The sequence below is a fragment of the Apus apus genome, chromosome 2 (assembly GCF_020740795.1).
Source record: "Apus apus isolate bApuApu2 chromosome 2, bApuApu2.pri.cur, whole genome shotgun sequence".
NCBI classification, from domain to species: domain Eukaryota; kingdom Metazoa; phylum Chordata; class Aves; order Apodiformes; family Apodidae; genus Apus; species Apus apus.
In genome coordinates, this window is record NC_067283.1 from 119,904,585 (window position 1) to 119,918,066 (window position 13,482).

Here is a 13,482-nt window from a genome sequence, read left to right on the forward strand (position 1 = left end):
GTTCCTTAAAGTTCAGTTGATACTTTGTTTTTGCATAGGTGGTAACTAATTTTCCTACATCCAGTGATCTAAATATGGTAAACAGCATGTGATTTATGGATTTAATTTACTTTATAACTGTTCATCATTCCAGCTAACTTATTTTGTAAAATATATGTAAAAGTTTAATATTAACAACTCAGGGGATAAATAATTAATTTTGAATATGATCTACCAGTATGTTGTATTAAAATATGGCTATATATACTATATATACTTTAAAAAGTGCAGTGAATAATCTGTGATTAACATGAAACATCAGTAACTTTGCCATTTGATAAAGATTACTTGCAAATTACTGTGATCATCTCTTTAAGTGTAAATATTATATCTCTAGTTATCTACCACTTTTTGATGTGACCCTTGTATAGATAAGGTATCTACAATTGAGGCTGGTAACAAATTTGTGCAGTAACCATTCACACCTTTCTTATGGCTCAGGTTCCAGTGGCTTATTTTAAATGTTCAAGTGCAGTCTTTCACCAAAGGAGCAAAGAAATCTGTGATGTTTCTCATGAGTTCTGTCCATAGTACATTGAAATAATCTGAGAGTGCATTAGTCCTTAATTTGAACTACTGCTTTGTGGTTTTAAACGTGCATATTTGTGTGCAGATTATTTAAAACCATGCTTGATTGTCTTTCAACAGAAAGCAGTTAGCAATAAGGTCTAAAAAATGGAACCAAATTCTTAAGATATGACATTTAAGAGGACATAATTACATTTGGAAAATAAAATGTATTACAAAGAAAAAAAATCTGTAATAGTAGTTAATGTGCCTGATCTTCAGTAAATGTATGGATCAAAATGAAATGTTGCTGTGATTAAAAACCCAGATGTTGGAAGATTACACTTTCTTCACCCTCACATGGTGGCTCATTAGCCTACAGTATCTGTTGTCCTACAACTTAGTTGCTATTTAGTGCAGAATTCTACTTTTGTAGCATAAAATTGGAAAAAAAAAAAGTCATGGTTCCATGCAACTGCAGAATGAGTTAGATGGTCTCCCTAGTGAGATAGTTCAGAAAATAATTAATTTTCATCCATGGGCAATGACAGAGGAATCCACGATGTTGATGGGTATCTAGTTTGCATTTGGAGTTTTTTACTTTTCCAAAAGTCTTTGAATGGCAGGCAAAATAAGCATTTAAAAAGTTAGTTTTCTCCTGTTTTATTACATAGCTTGTAATAGGAATGCTGATACAGCTAAAACTCTCAAAAGGAGTAATTTCATTTTTTTTTCTTCCCATTTTGATACTAATGTAACTTCTGTTTCTCTAATAGTTGGGTTATAGTCAAGCTGCAGTGCTAAGCAGTGTAACTCCTTTCCATTCTAGGACATTGCTGACTTTATGCTTGATTTGATACTTCTTAAAAATATATTAAATGAAGGAGGAAGCGAGAAGACATCCATTAAGAGTGAACTGTAGATGCTCCTTACCCCCTCAACCATCAACTACTGGGTTATAATGACTTAAGTCAGATAAAGATACATCCACAGTCCTTGTGTGAGGCAGTGAAAACAGGTTGTTAACCATTTTTTTTAATGTAGTTAGATGACAGTTGTACCAGACACCTTTATAAAGTTTGTGTATGTGCATCTAAAAGATGTTCAAAACACTACATAAAACAGGTTATGTAGTATCTTCGGAGAAACTTGTGCATTTCCTATATTGTTTTGGTGATGTTCCAAAGGCCATTATTTGGCAGTTTCCTTGAGCTTGGATGTGTATCTACAGTTTCATCTTTACAAACGAATATGTTTCAGGTCTCATCTGTTTTAAGAAAAAACAATATGGTCAGAAAGTAGAAATGGAAGGCATTTTTTTGCTCACTTGATGATTGCAAGATGAATATGTACGTATGGGCTCAGGATAAGAGGATTATTTGCAGCTGTAACAATATTAGCCATACTGATCCAGAATTTTCATCCTATGATAGTGGGCCTTTTTACAAGTGTCTTAATTTGCTTTTGCATCTTCAGTCTTCCGGAGACACTGAAAAATGACCTGCAAGTTTTCTTGTTTTAGGCACATGGATTTCAGATGTGCTTGTTTTCTGTGCATTTGGTAGAGTCAGTTTTTTTCTGTTCGGAATTAGTGTCTAGAATTTATTACAGGATGGGATAGGATGGAGAGATTTTGACGTTAAAAAGTGATACTATACAGAATTACTGTGTGTGTGTTAGTGGTGTGGCCTGGCTTTCTCTGGGAAGGGACAAGATGCTGCAACAGGGAAAGTGTAATTTCAGACTATTGCATGAAAGAGATGGAGTGTAATTATACTCAAAGGCAATCTTAGTTTATAGTAACACTTGTATGGATTTTGTTGTGGTTTCCTTATTCATTTGAAATTTCTTCCTGCAAAATCAAGCCTATGGCTTCCTTAGTGCAGAGTGGATTAAAATTCTTGGACTCTGGGACTTGAAAGACCAGTATCTCCTGTAAAATAGGGACCCCTATTGGAAAAGCTAGGAATGTCAACCAAATGGTTTACCTTAACGATTAAGAAAGCAGTAATATTTGGTGTCTAATTCTTTAGTGTTCTTACATATGAAGGCAGCTGCCTAAGACAAGACTTCAAACTTGAAGTGAGCTGAATCTGTCATAGGTCCACCTTTTCTAAATGCTATGTCTTTGAGTTGTGATTTTTAATGCAAAGGAGTAATACTGAGTCTCTTGAATATACACAAATAGCTATTAAAATTCATGCAGCAGCCTTCTGCTTCCTGCTACAACTCCTCAGGTTGCATTGCTCTATTAAGAACAAATTGCCTAGAATACTTGGTGCTTTTCTTGCAGCTTGTAGGGAAGATCTGTGCCTGCATATTGCAAGGAAGTTGCACCCTGTGTTGACTGCATGCAGTACTTGACCCTTGCTTCATTGATTCATACCACACAGATGGGCTAGTTAGCAGAAACTTTAGTGAAGATTGCTGGTGATACGTTGCTGGAAAAACTGGCGCTTTAGAACAGATCTTGCATATATAGTAAAGGTGATTCTGTATATTCAATTGAATTAGAATTGTTTACATTTTGTATCAAAATTGGATTTGCTTTAACCTTTTGATTAATCTAGTAGAGCACTATATATATTACAAAAATTTTTATCAGGTGATGCGCTGTATGAGCCCAGTTCTTTCTAAAGGACCTTTTCAGAAGTCTGGTGCTGTACTTAATATTGACAGGTAATTAAAATTATTGTTTTACCTTTGTACCTAGGGATTATAGTAAGTTGTGAAAAAGTAAGCATAAACTTGCACGTTCATTGCTCTTTCATATACAATAGAATGGAAACCAAAATAAAATAAGTTAATCTTATGGCAGAGTGGAATTTGAGTTATACATGTGCAAAGAGCATGAGTGGTGAGGCTTAAAGAAAAATTGTCTGAGAAATTCTTTCCCACTGTATTTTATAGGCCCTGCAGTGGATTTCATTTCCCTTCCAAGCCTACTACAGATTCCTTAGCAGAGTGATTAGATGAGATATTGTTGATGTCCATGAATGTCTGAGAAAAATTATCAAAGGTCAATCTTTCTGCTCCTTTTGCTAGGACGGTGATTATCATTGAGTGCAAATTGCTGTAGATGCAGCTAGAAACTATCTGTTGTTGACAGTATTCAAAAGTTGATGTTATACCGTGAATATTGTTAATAAGCAATAATGAGGATCTAGAAATTTGTTGGGTTTTTATTATTTTTAATGAACTTGCTGAAATGGCTGTCTTGTAGCTAATTAAAGTCTGATATTTCAAAATGTACAGTGTACAGCACTTGCTACTGGTAGTTAGAATTGGCCAATCCATCACTGAAAGCATCCATCAGGGAAAACAAGACTGGAAGGGCTTTTTTGCCTCGTGGAGTTCAAGCTTGGTTTCTGCAGAGGCTTTCCTTGTGTGCTGTCATATAGTATCTTTAAAGTTTCTTTTCCCACCTCTGCCTTCTGAATGTTTTTACCCTGTTATTTAGTGAGCTATGGAATTTCAGATCAGATTAATTTCTTATTGCCTTTATTGTTATCATAATAAACTAATACGGTCTCTCCATGTGCTACTAACAATGCATGTCTGCTCAAATTGAAATGTATTTACCTTTTTACTGTAACTTGTTCACATTTTTGCTGTTGCTAACTATGTTTAAAAGACTGAAATAAGTAAAATGCCATCAAAACTAATAAGCAGAATACATAAATTAGAAATCTAGGTCATGTAGCTTTTCAGGCTTTCTTAATATTTATATGCTTTGAAAGCCCTGTTTAGTGTCTGGAGTTCAAGTGATCAGCAGCAGGATATCAGATGAATATTACTCCATAAAGCTTACTGGGAGAAAGAGGTGCTCTGGAGTTGTAAACCTTGTTTGACTTTCTGTGCTGGCTTTGATTTTTGATTTGTGCCTAGTAGTTTTCATGTTGAAATAAAGAATAGAAGAAAATAAATGTTTAGGGAAGGGATGGCATCTCCACAGGAAAAATGTCTAGGTACATGTAAAGCTTTTAGAGATCCCTCCTATCTGATCTTACCTTCCCATCTTCCCAGAATTCCATCTCATAAAAATGTGCTTAAATATTTTTATCTGATTTTGAGCTAATCTGTCTTTAGGAGATTTACCCTGTCTAGTTTGAAATCCAAGAGCGAGAAGTTAAGAAGGACCTTCACTTCAGACAGTTTTAAAGTTTCAACAGTGGAGTTCATGTTAACAGCCAGTGAGTGAGATCCTTGTTATAAACTGAGTAAACAATTTCTAGCACTTTTCAGTTTTCTTGGTAATCTGTTTTTCATTGTGGTTCTTAAGCACTAAGGTCAATGTTTACACTGTCATAGCTGTAATGGTACACTGGGGTGTAATAAACTGCAGATTATGGCTGATGCCATTAGTAAGTGAGATTTCATGAACTTTAGTGTGGCTTCTTTTCACCACCTCTACAGCTGTCTCTTCTGCCTCTGCCAGGTGTTTCTGCCTACGCAGTGGAGTTGGCAGAGGAGATGTGTGCCTGTGCCTCACTTCACAGAATGCAGTCTGACATGTTAGCTTACAATGCAGATGAGCAGGGCTTTTAAGCTGAAGATTAAATCACAGTTTGCAGTGAAGCAACTAAGATGTCGTGCACGTTCCCTTCTGGAGCTGCTGTGAGAATGCCTTTTGGAAGAGGGGCAAAGTAGACAGCTTCAGGCATGTACGTTTTTAGTATTGCAGCAAGATGCAAAAGTTTGGGAAAATTCTAGGGGATTTTTTGCAAGTGCTGCTCATTGTGTTGGAAGTGAGTGCATGTGGAAACCAGTTTGTCTGCAGTTAGCTTGTGCAAGTGTGCAATCTTGGATAGCTTTCAAAATGGACATTTGCAAATGCGTGCACTTGCAACTTCTATAACAAAGCAAAAGTTCTTCCAGGTCTACCTTCCTTCACCTTAAGCTTCAGTTTGTGGGATCTTGTAAAAAAAAACAAACAAAAACATCTGAGTACTGTAGAAGCTTGTTATTGTTAGCTACAATTTGAGTTTTTGCTATTCAAAATTAGGCTTTTTAATTTCCCTTCTTTTTGACAAAAAAAAATCTGGAAGTTAGTGTTACGTGCATCTCAGTAGTTTCTTTCAAATCAGGAAAAATTTTTATTGCTATGAATTTTGAAATTTTGGTAGCATAGAGATTTTGTTAAATATGGTAATTAATGACATTGCAGCTACTTTTCAGCATAGCATCGTTGGACTAATGCCCTGAATTGAGATAAATTAATATGGCAAGTCAGTCTTGCAGTTCAGACCAAGTTTTTGTTTGCACTGGATCTGTGTGTGTTTTCAAGGCCCAGGCATTTTTAGGTTCACCTTTACTTGGTCTTGTCAGTTTGTTTAGAAAGTTATTAGCATGGTCTGCAGTTGGAAGATACTTTAACAACCTGATGCATTCCCACATAGTTCTAATTTTAATTCTACTTAATTTTCACATCCTGCTCATAAACTCCACCTAAAGCCAGGTAACCTCACCCTGGCTAGTTCTGAAGGGAAGCTGGCCTTTGTCAAGGAAGATAAATTGACTGGTGATGCTTTTATGCAAGAGCACTGCAAGAGTTGTGGCAAGGATTTTGCTCAGAAAGGGACCTGGGGATCTTGGTGGACAGGAGGATGACCATGAGCCAGCAATATGCCCTTGTAGCCAAGAAGGCCAATGGCATCCTGGGGTGTATTAGAAAGGGTGTGGTTAGTAGGTCTAGGGAGGTTCTCCTCCTCCTCTATTCTGCCTTGGTGAGGCCGCATCTGAAATATTGTGTCCAGTTCTGGGCCCCTTAATTCAAGAAGGACAGGGAACTGCTTGAAAGAGTCCAGTGCAGAGCCACAAAGGTGATGGAGTGGAACATCTCCCTTATGAAGAAAGGCTGAGGGAGCTGGGTCTCTTTAGCTTGGAGGAGACTGAGAGGTGACCTCATCAATGTTTCTAAATACTTTAAGGGCAAGTGTCAGGAGGATGGAGCCAGGCTTTTTTCAGTGATGTCTAGTGATAGGACAAGGGGCAATGGGTGCAAACTGGAACATAGGAGGTTCCACATAAACATCAGACAAAACGTCTTTACTGTGAGAGTGACAGAGCACTGGAACAGGCTGCCCAGAGAGGTTGTGGAGTCTCCTTCTCTGGAGACATTCAAAACCTGCCTGGATGTGTTCCTGTGTGATCCTGCTCTGGCAGGGGGGTTGGACTAGATGGTCTTTTGAGATCAACTTTCCAACCCCTAAGATTCTGTTATTCTGTGTGATTCATCTGAATGTAAGAAATGAGATATTACATGAAAGGGAAATGTGGTGGAATCTAGTTGGAAACTTCTGCTGGAAACTTCCTCTGCTCTGATGATGGAAACCTGCTTGAGCTAAGTCTTCTGCTAGTTTGTCCATAATCACTGTTTACACAAAAACAACCACCAAACAAAAGCCACCCTAAAAAGAAGATTAATACTTTTTGAGAGAGGAAGAGGCAGTGGTAGTGAGTGTTATCTGACATAGAGCTATGGGAGATTTAAGTTTGCTTTTGAGTTTAATACCACTACTGCAGTTTGAATAGATCAGGTTTCCTGTCTGTCTGTTTAACTGTACATAGTGCCAGATGTCACTGATGACAATATCTGAAGAATGTACGGTTCACTTGCATTGAAAAATGTCAAGTTTGTGTGTTTGCTTGAAGTATTTAAATATAAATGTAGTAACATGTAACTTTGAGATTTGAATTTTATCAACTGAAATGCATGCTGAGTTCAGGGGCTACACAAAGGCTGGTAAATTTACTGTGCAGCAGTTTGCAATGCAGAGAAAGGCTTTCTAGACAGCTTGACTCGGTGGTCACATGTAAAACTTGCAGGCAGGAACCAATTATTGTATGTAGGGCGTATTTAAAATTGTTAAAATATTGACATTTAATTATTTAACACTGCTGTTTCATAGGCTACTACTTAATACCACAGTAGTGTTTTTCAGCACTTTGTGCAGTTCTTTCAGTTGAAGTCTGCTAATAGTAGAGGAATAATCTGAGATGTGTGTGAGCAGGCTATTTTTGAATACCGTACATGCATAGTGAGGCATGGGGCCAGTGATCATCTGTTTTCAGCCTAGACATGCACTATTTGTTCTTAACATACCAGTTTGTATTAATGACTGATAGTATCGATCTCATGTTTTAAAAATCATATCTTACTATGCAAATACTAGTCATGTCTCTTTGAACTAGGAAAAAATGTTTCCTAGCAGAATAGTGGAAGTATCATTCTTGCTTTAAATATATTGAAGTTCTTTCCTAGAGAATGAACAATCTTAGATACAGAGCTGCTGGGACGGTTGAGCTGCTTAGTGACCAGGAGCTCTGAACAAGATTAACTTTTTTGGTGGTCATCCTGAAGCAGCTCTTAAGATCTGTCTTGGAGAGGACTAGATCATGAGCTGTACTCTTAATTACCAGTGTAAATGCTACATAATCATTTTCTTTCATTGTACTGTCTTTTTGGGAGAATTTATTTGGTTTCATAAGCTAAGTTGCACTTGATAATGTCTAGCATTATAAAGTTTCAGCATGGGATCAGATAGTGTGGTTTTGATATCATTGTTCAAATGCCTCCTGGTTTATTTTGGTTTTTCCTGCTATGTTTGTGTTCCATTTATAACATGCTGTGTAATGCAATAATAATAAAAATACTGGAAATTACTTTTGTGTTCTCTTTTTAAATGAGGGATGAAACGTACCTCTCTTCCATGAAGGTATTTTAAACCACTTCTACAATGTGTTCAGTTGTACATACTAAGAAAAGAAATGCTATTGGATCTTAGAGTCAAACTGTAGTGTGTTTTTACAGTCTAGAAGATTTGCAATGAAGACAAGGAGATATAGTTTACTGATCTGTTTCTATTTTTCTCCTAGAGGTAGTCATAATGCCCAAGTCTATCATTAACTAAGCAGAGAAAATAGTGTGCATGGTAAAGCACTGAAAATGTTATTTACTCTGCAAGACTTTTAATACAGAAGAAGAATTTGTTAGTCCCTGATAGAGATACAGGACAATTAATATTTTAACCCTTAACCATACAAAGTTGTTTATCATTGTTTTTATCACAGAGGTGGCATTACACACTTTATTCCCTTACACCAAATGCAACATCTGACAATTCTGTGAGGGCTTTGTGGGAAAGGTGGTGTTGACTGCAACTCACCCTTGCATTCAAGTGGGGTTTTTTTTCCAGCCATTCCTACCTCACTGGTTTTGCGTTTTGTTATTAAAAGTAAGAACTAAAAAATATTTTTTAGTTCTTGCTGTTTGAGTGATGTGTCTGTATGGAGAAGGAAGTGCTAGGCTAACTTCTTTGTTTATCTTTTGAACTTAATTAAGTGCACTGAAACATTTGATTATAGTGGGCTTTGAGTGAAATACATGTGAATATGATCTTTACTTTTTCAGGGATATAATGGATGGAGAATAGGATATTTAATTCATGCAGAGCTTTTTTTGACAAGCAGAAGATTTAGCCTACCTCTTTCTTGCCTTGTTTGTAGATGCCTTTGTCTTCTTACTCAGTTAACTTTGTGCAATATATTTTATTAGAAGTGATTTAACTGTAACATTGTAATACCTTTTTCATAGCTTTTTTTTAAACATAGTTGGCTTTCGGTTTGATGTAATGTGTTTCTTTTTAAGAAGTTGACTTGAACTAGGTATTTCATGCTCATGAAAAAAAAAGTAAAGCTTTTTCTTGAAAGTTTGTTGGCTGATTTAGAGAAAGTGCAAGCAATGCAACTGCTGTAATGAGAAGAAAGTAGATAATGTTGAAGTGTGTTTATTAACATGATTTTCCTTTCTGTTTTTGTTTTTTTCAGGAGAGAAATAGAAACAAACAATAACTATATGGAGATGTCCTGCTAGAATTACAACACTAATGATGTAGACTCTGGAAATGCCTAATATGTCCAAGAAGACGTTATTAAAGCTTTTTTTCTGCTTAAGGTGACATCTTTGAACACTTAACACAAAATTGACTCTTCTTGTAATGGTTCTCATCAGTGCATCTGCCCTTATACTCTCTCACCAAACACACTTGAGAACTGTACCTTCGTCAAGCACTTTCTGTCCTGAAGCTTTTACCAGTATCTGCTGTCTTTTGTATTTATGCATCCTAGCTAAGGCACAGGAGACCGAACGAATGCAAGGATTCATTAACTCTTTGAATTTGTTAAATACTAACATTTAACCATTAGAAGTGGTTCAATGATGTGAGATTCACATTGCTTCAACTTAATTTTTTCTTTGTTGTAGTTTTTTTAATTGTCAGTTTTTAGCTATTCAACAGATTAAAAGCAAATCATGCCATATTTAGTCCTGGAGTAAAACTCAAGTCTAAATGTTCATGTGAAAATTATTGTAGTAATCTTTTAATATGGCAAAGCAACTTTAAGCTGCAATTTAGCCAAATGAAACGTAACATAAAATTATATTAGAATGACATTTCCCTTGTTTCAAACTGTTTGGTGTAAGAGAATATTCATATGCAGCTTGGTGGACACCACCAGTTAATGCACATTTCTTTATTTTTTTCTGTAACATGTATACTGAAAAAAGTGCATTTGTCTGAGGAACTGTTTGTTTGCTACCACTCAATGATTCTCAGTTTTGAGTAAATGTACCTCAGTCTAAATCAGACTTTTTATGACCTTTATAACTACATTTAAAATAATCTTTAATTCCTATTTCTGGGTGTTTGCAAGCCTGACAGATTGCTATCATGAAAGTGAAAATTTACTCCTCTAGGTGATTCACTAGCTAAATAAACATAATTCTTGTTTAGCAAGCATATACTCTGTTTCTGAAATGTTTTTGTTTCATTGTCCCAACATCCAAGTGTTCTTTTCCCCAAATAACAAATATTTTGAGAAAAATACTTTGATCCATGGAGATGACACATTCATGGCCATGTTAACATGATTTTTGTTAGAACCACGCAACAAGAATTTTAGAATACATGTTAAGCTGGGTAGTTCTATACTAGTTATTAATTTCTAAAAATTACATATTTTGTTCCAGTTTATACAGCAACACATTCTATCTGCTGGAAGAGAATATTAAAAAAAAAATGTTAAGCGGGTGTATTGACTGTACAAAATACTGAACAGCCTGTACCAAACTCCAAGGATAGCTTTCTCTTTTTAGAACAGGAGTGTAGAAGTCAGATATGTTATAGCTTAAAATAGCAATACCACAGATTATGTGAACATGTTTCATGTCTTACTGTCCAACACAGATGTTTATATTGTGTTTCAAGTCCTACGTTTACAGATTCTGGCAATTGAACTTCTGGAGCTGAAGTGGCAAAGGTTTGTTTTGAATACAGACTATTTTGCTATATTTTACTTTCTTAAGCTCCTTCCGTTCTTTTAACCTTTCAAACACAAGAAGTTCAGTACACACTTATTTCTTGCTCATTATTTAAAATACTGCTTGAGACTGTGGAGTAGCAGATGTGAATCATAATTTTTACTGCCAGTTTTCTGGAAGCTCAAAAGGGAAGCCACTCCCATATTTTGAGAAAAGAAGCAATCTCACTTAAATACAGATGTGTAACAAATAGCAAGTGGGTAAGGGAGGGATAAGCGGAGTGCCTATTGTAAAAGGAGACTAGGAGGTAAAGGTTTCAAACTCAAACCCTGTAAGTTTGGCTTGAGCCCAAAAATGGCTGCTTCCACGCATTTCTGTTTCTTGCTAACAGGTTTTACAGCTATTTGTTTCCCTCTCTTGGCTGATTTATGGATTACCGCCTATTATTCCAACTGTCATTGATCAGTTGAGTTGGCAAAGGTCAGTGTTGTTAGTCCAAAGAATGTAGACCTTCTGATGATCCTTAGAGGGATCAGCATGTTCCTGCTTCTTTGTTACAAAAATATCTTGTGAAAATGCACAGAAGTTTCCAGTTAAAAGCTACTCTTAGATTCAGGCATTCTGGAATTGATTGCATGTGCCAGCTTAGTTTGCTTCCACTGCAATATTCATATTTTTGCAGGCTTTGGTAGTATTTCCTGCTTTATCCCTTGCCTCTTTTTATTCTAATAGCATGAGCACTGCTCTTGGATTGAATCGGATTTAGTATAAAATGGGTTCATCACTCTGTTGAAGACTTTGAAAGCTTTGAAAATGAGAGAGGGTTTGGAGAGAAGGAGGTGATCGCATTTAGAGAGCTCTGACAGTTCTTATACTGTTCTAGGTTTGTTAGCAAATCTACAAATAGAAGAGTTTAATTGCTGATGGCGTTAGTCATGTTGTGACTGATTTACTGACTGCTGAGGGTTTAGTATGTGCAGCTGAAATAAAAAGGAATTTTATGTGCATATAAAGTACTGTAAAAATAGTATATAACGTTGTAAAATCAGCTACGGAGTGCTGTACTAGTTAATGGACATGTGAAACTTCTAGCCTTCAGCTTCCTTATGCACAAGTTCTTTTCTTCCAGAAGGAAAAGGAATGGTGCTTAATATCTCAAATAAATATAGAAATAAATTTTTTGTCTGATTTTTTCAATACAGCGAAGTTGTTTTAATGGCTGCTTTCTAACTTGCTAATTGAGGAGTCAGTAGAACACCTTTTCTGTTCTGATGTGTCCACATCTGTTTTCCTATGAGCCATACTTAGCTAGTTAAGACATTTTCTGCTGTTTTCACGGTCTGAGCAGTTCTCCGTGAGGTTAGATTTTTAGAAGGGAGATGGCAGGAGGGAAATGAAGAATTGTCCTTTTAGCAGCAGATACCCAGTGTTAAGTAGACTTAGCTGCACCATATAACTACACACCTGCGGACTGCTGAAGCAGAGATGAAGCAGCACGTTTAAAACTGGGAAAGGCTTCCCAAGGAAAACAAAACAAAACCACAACTCTGTGTTCAGTGTAGGATTTTGCTAGTGTCTGGTTAGATATGGTGTTATCAGGCACATTTAGTAATACCAGCAGGAGGGAAAAAATGCCAAATGTTTACTATTTGGCTACTTTGTCCACTTTGAAAAGACCTGAGAACTCGCAGAGAAGAGTTATTGCAGTAAGGCTTGTCCTGCCAACACAAGTGGGACAATTGAAAGTCCTATGAGCTTTGCTAACCTGTGAATGTTTCTTCCCTTTGTAAACACAGCATCTTTTAACATAGTTTTTTTGGTATTTGACTTTGAGAAGAAATTTCTGTCAATTGAATGCTCAAGTTGCTGACTTAAGGAAAGCACAAGCACTGCTCTATTTTGAGGGTCTCAAATTGAGAAAAACTCAAATGTTCATAACTAGACAAAATTCACTGCTTCATGTCTTTTCCTGTTCTTGGCTTAATTTGTCAAATACTTGGTTCTATAAATCCATGTGCTCTGTTTTCTTCTTTTTGGGTACTCTGGCAGTTTCATGATCCACTGTCTGCAAAGTTTGCATGCAAAAGCCCCTTGCCAAAGTTATTCTCATTCCAGGCAAATCTGTAGCACCAAATGAAAGATGTTGAGCTCTTAGTCCAGTGCAAATAATGTTACTTTTAGGAGAAAGGATCTTATACATTTGTCACTGTTTACTCGAAGTTCTGTATCATAGAAGAATTTACACACTTGAAGTATATTCCTTAAATAAGAGGTTTTAAACAGTTTTGATGTATCAGGTGTCAGTGTATCTTTCCTAGCTGAATCTGAGTTAAGCAACAGTGTTTTGAATTAATTAAGTAGTGGTTACCTGGATTTTTCAAAACCTAGTGGTGGCTCTTACCAGAAGGATACATAAATACTTAAGCTGGTTTCTAGCACAGTGAAAATCCAGTGTGAACAGTCTTTGAATCTTCTGCAGCACTGATCTTTAAATTAATAATTCTAGTCATTTAAATACAAATCATCATCTTTGAGGAACTGATTTTATTGCAAAGAGTTTTGAACTCATTTTCTAACCACTTTGTTAAGGAAATACACACCAGTTTTTCAGTGTC

The 13,482-nt window shown here is 36.2% G+C and overlaps 1 protein-coding gene across 1 annotated transcript in view; it reads left to right on the top strand.

Annotated features, from left to right (window-relative positions):
• YTHDF3 (YTH N6-methyladenosine RNA binding protein F3) overlaps nucleotides 1-10,346 on the top strand; it is a 25,679-nt gene extending 15,333 nt beyond the window's left edge. Inside the window, exon 5 of the mRNA XM_051609476.1 lies at nucleotides 9,376-10,346. Coding sequence (XP_051465436.1) covers nucleotides 9,376-9,399 — 24 coding nt within the window. The 3' untranslated portion in view covers nucleotides 9,400-10,346. The remainder of the gene's footprint in view (nucleotides 1-9,375) is intronic.
• Nucleotides 10,347-13,482: the final 3,136 nt, after the last annotated feature.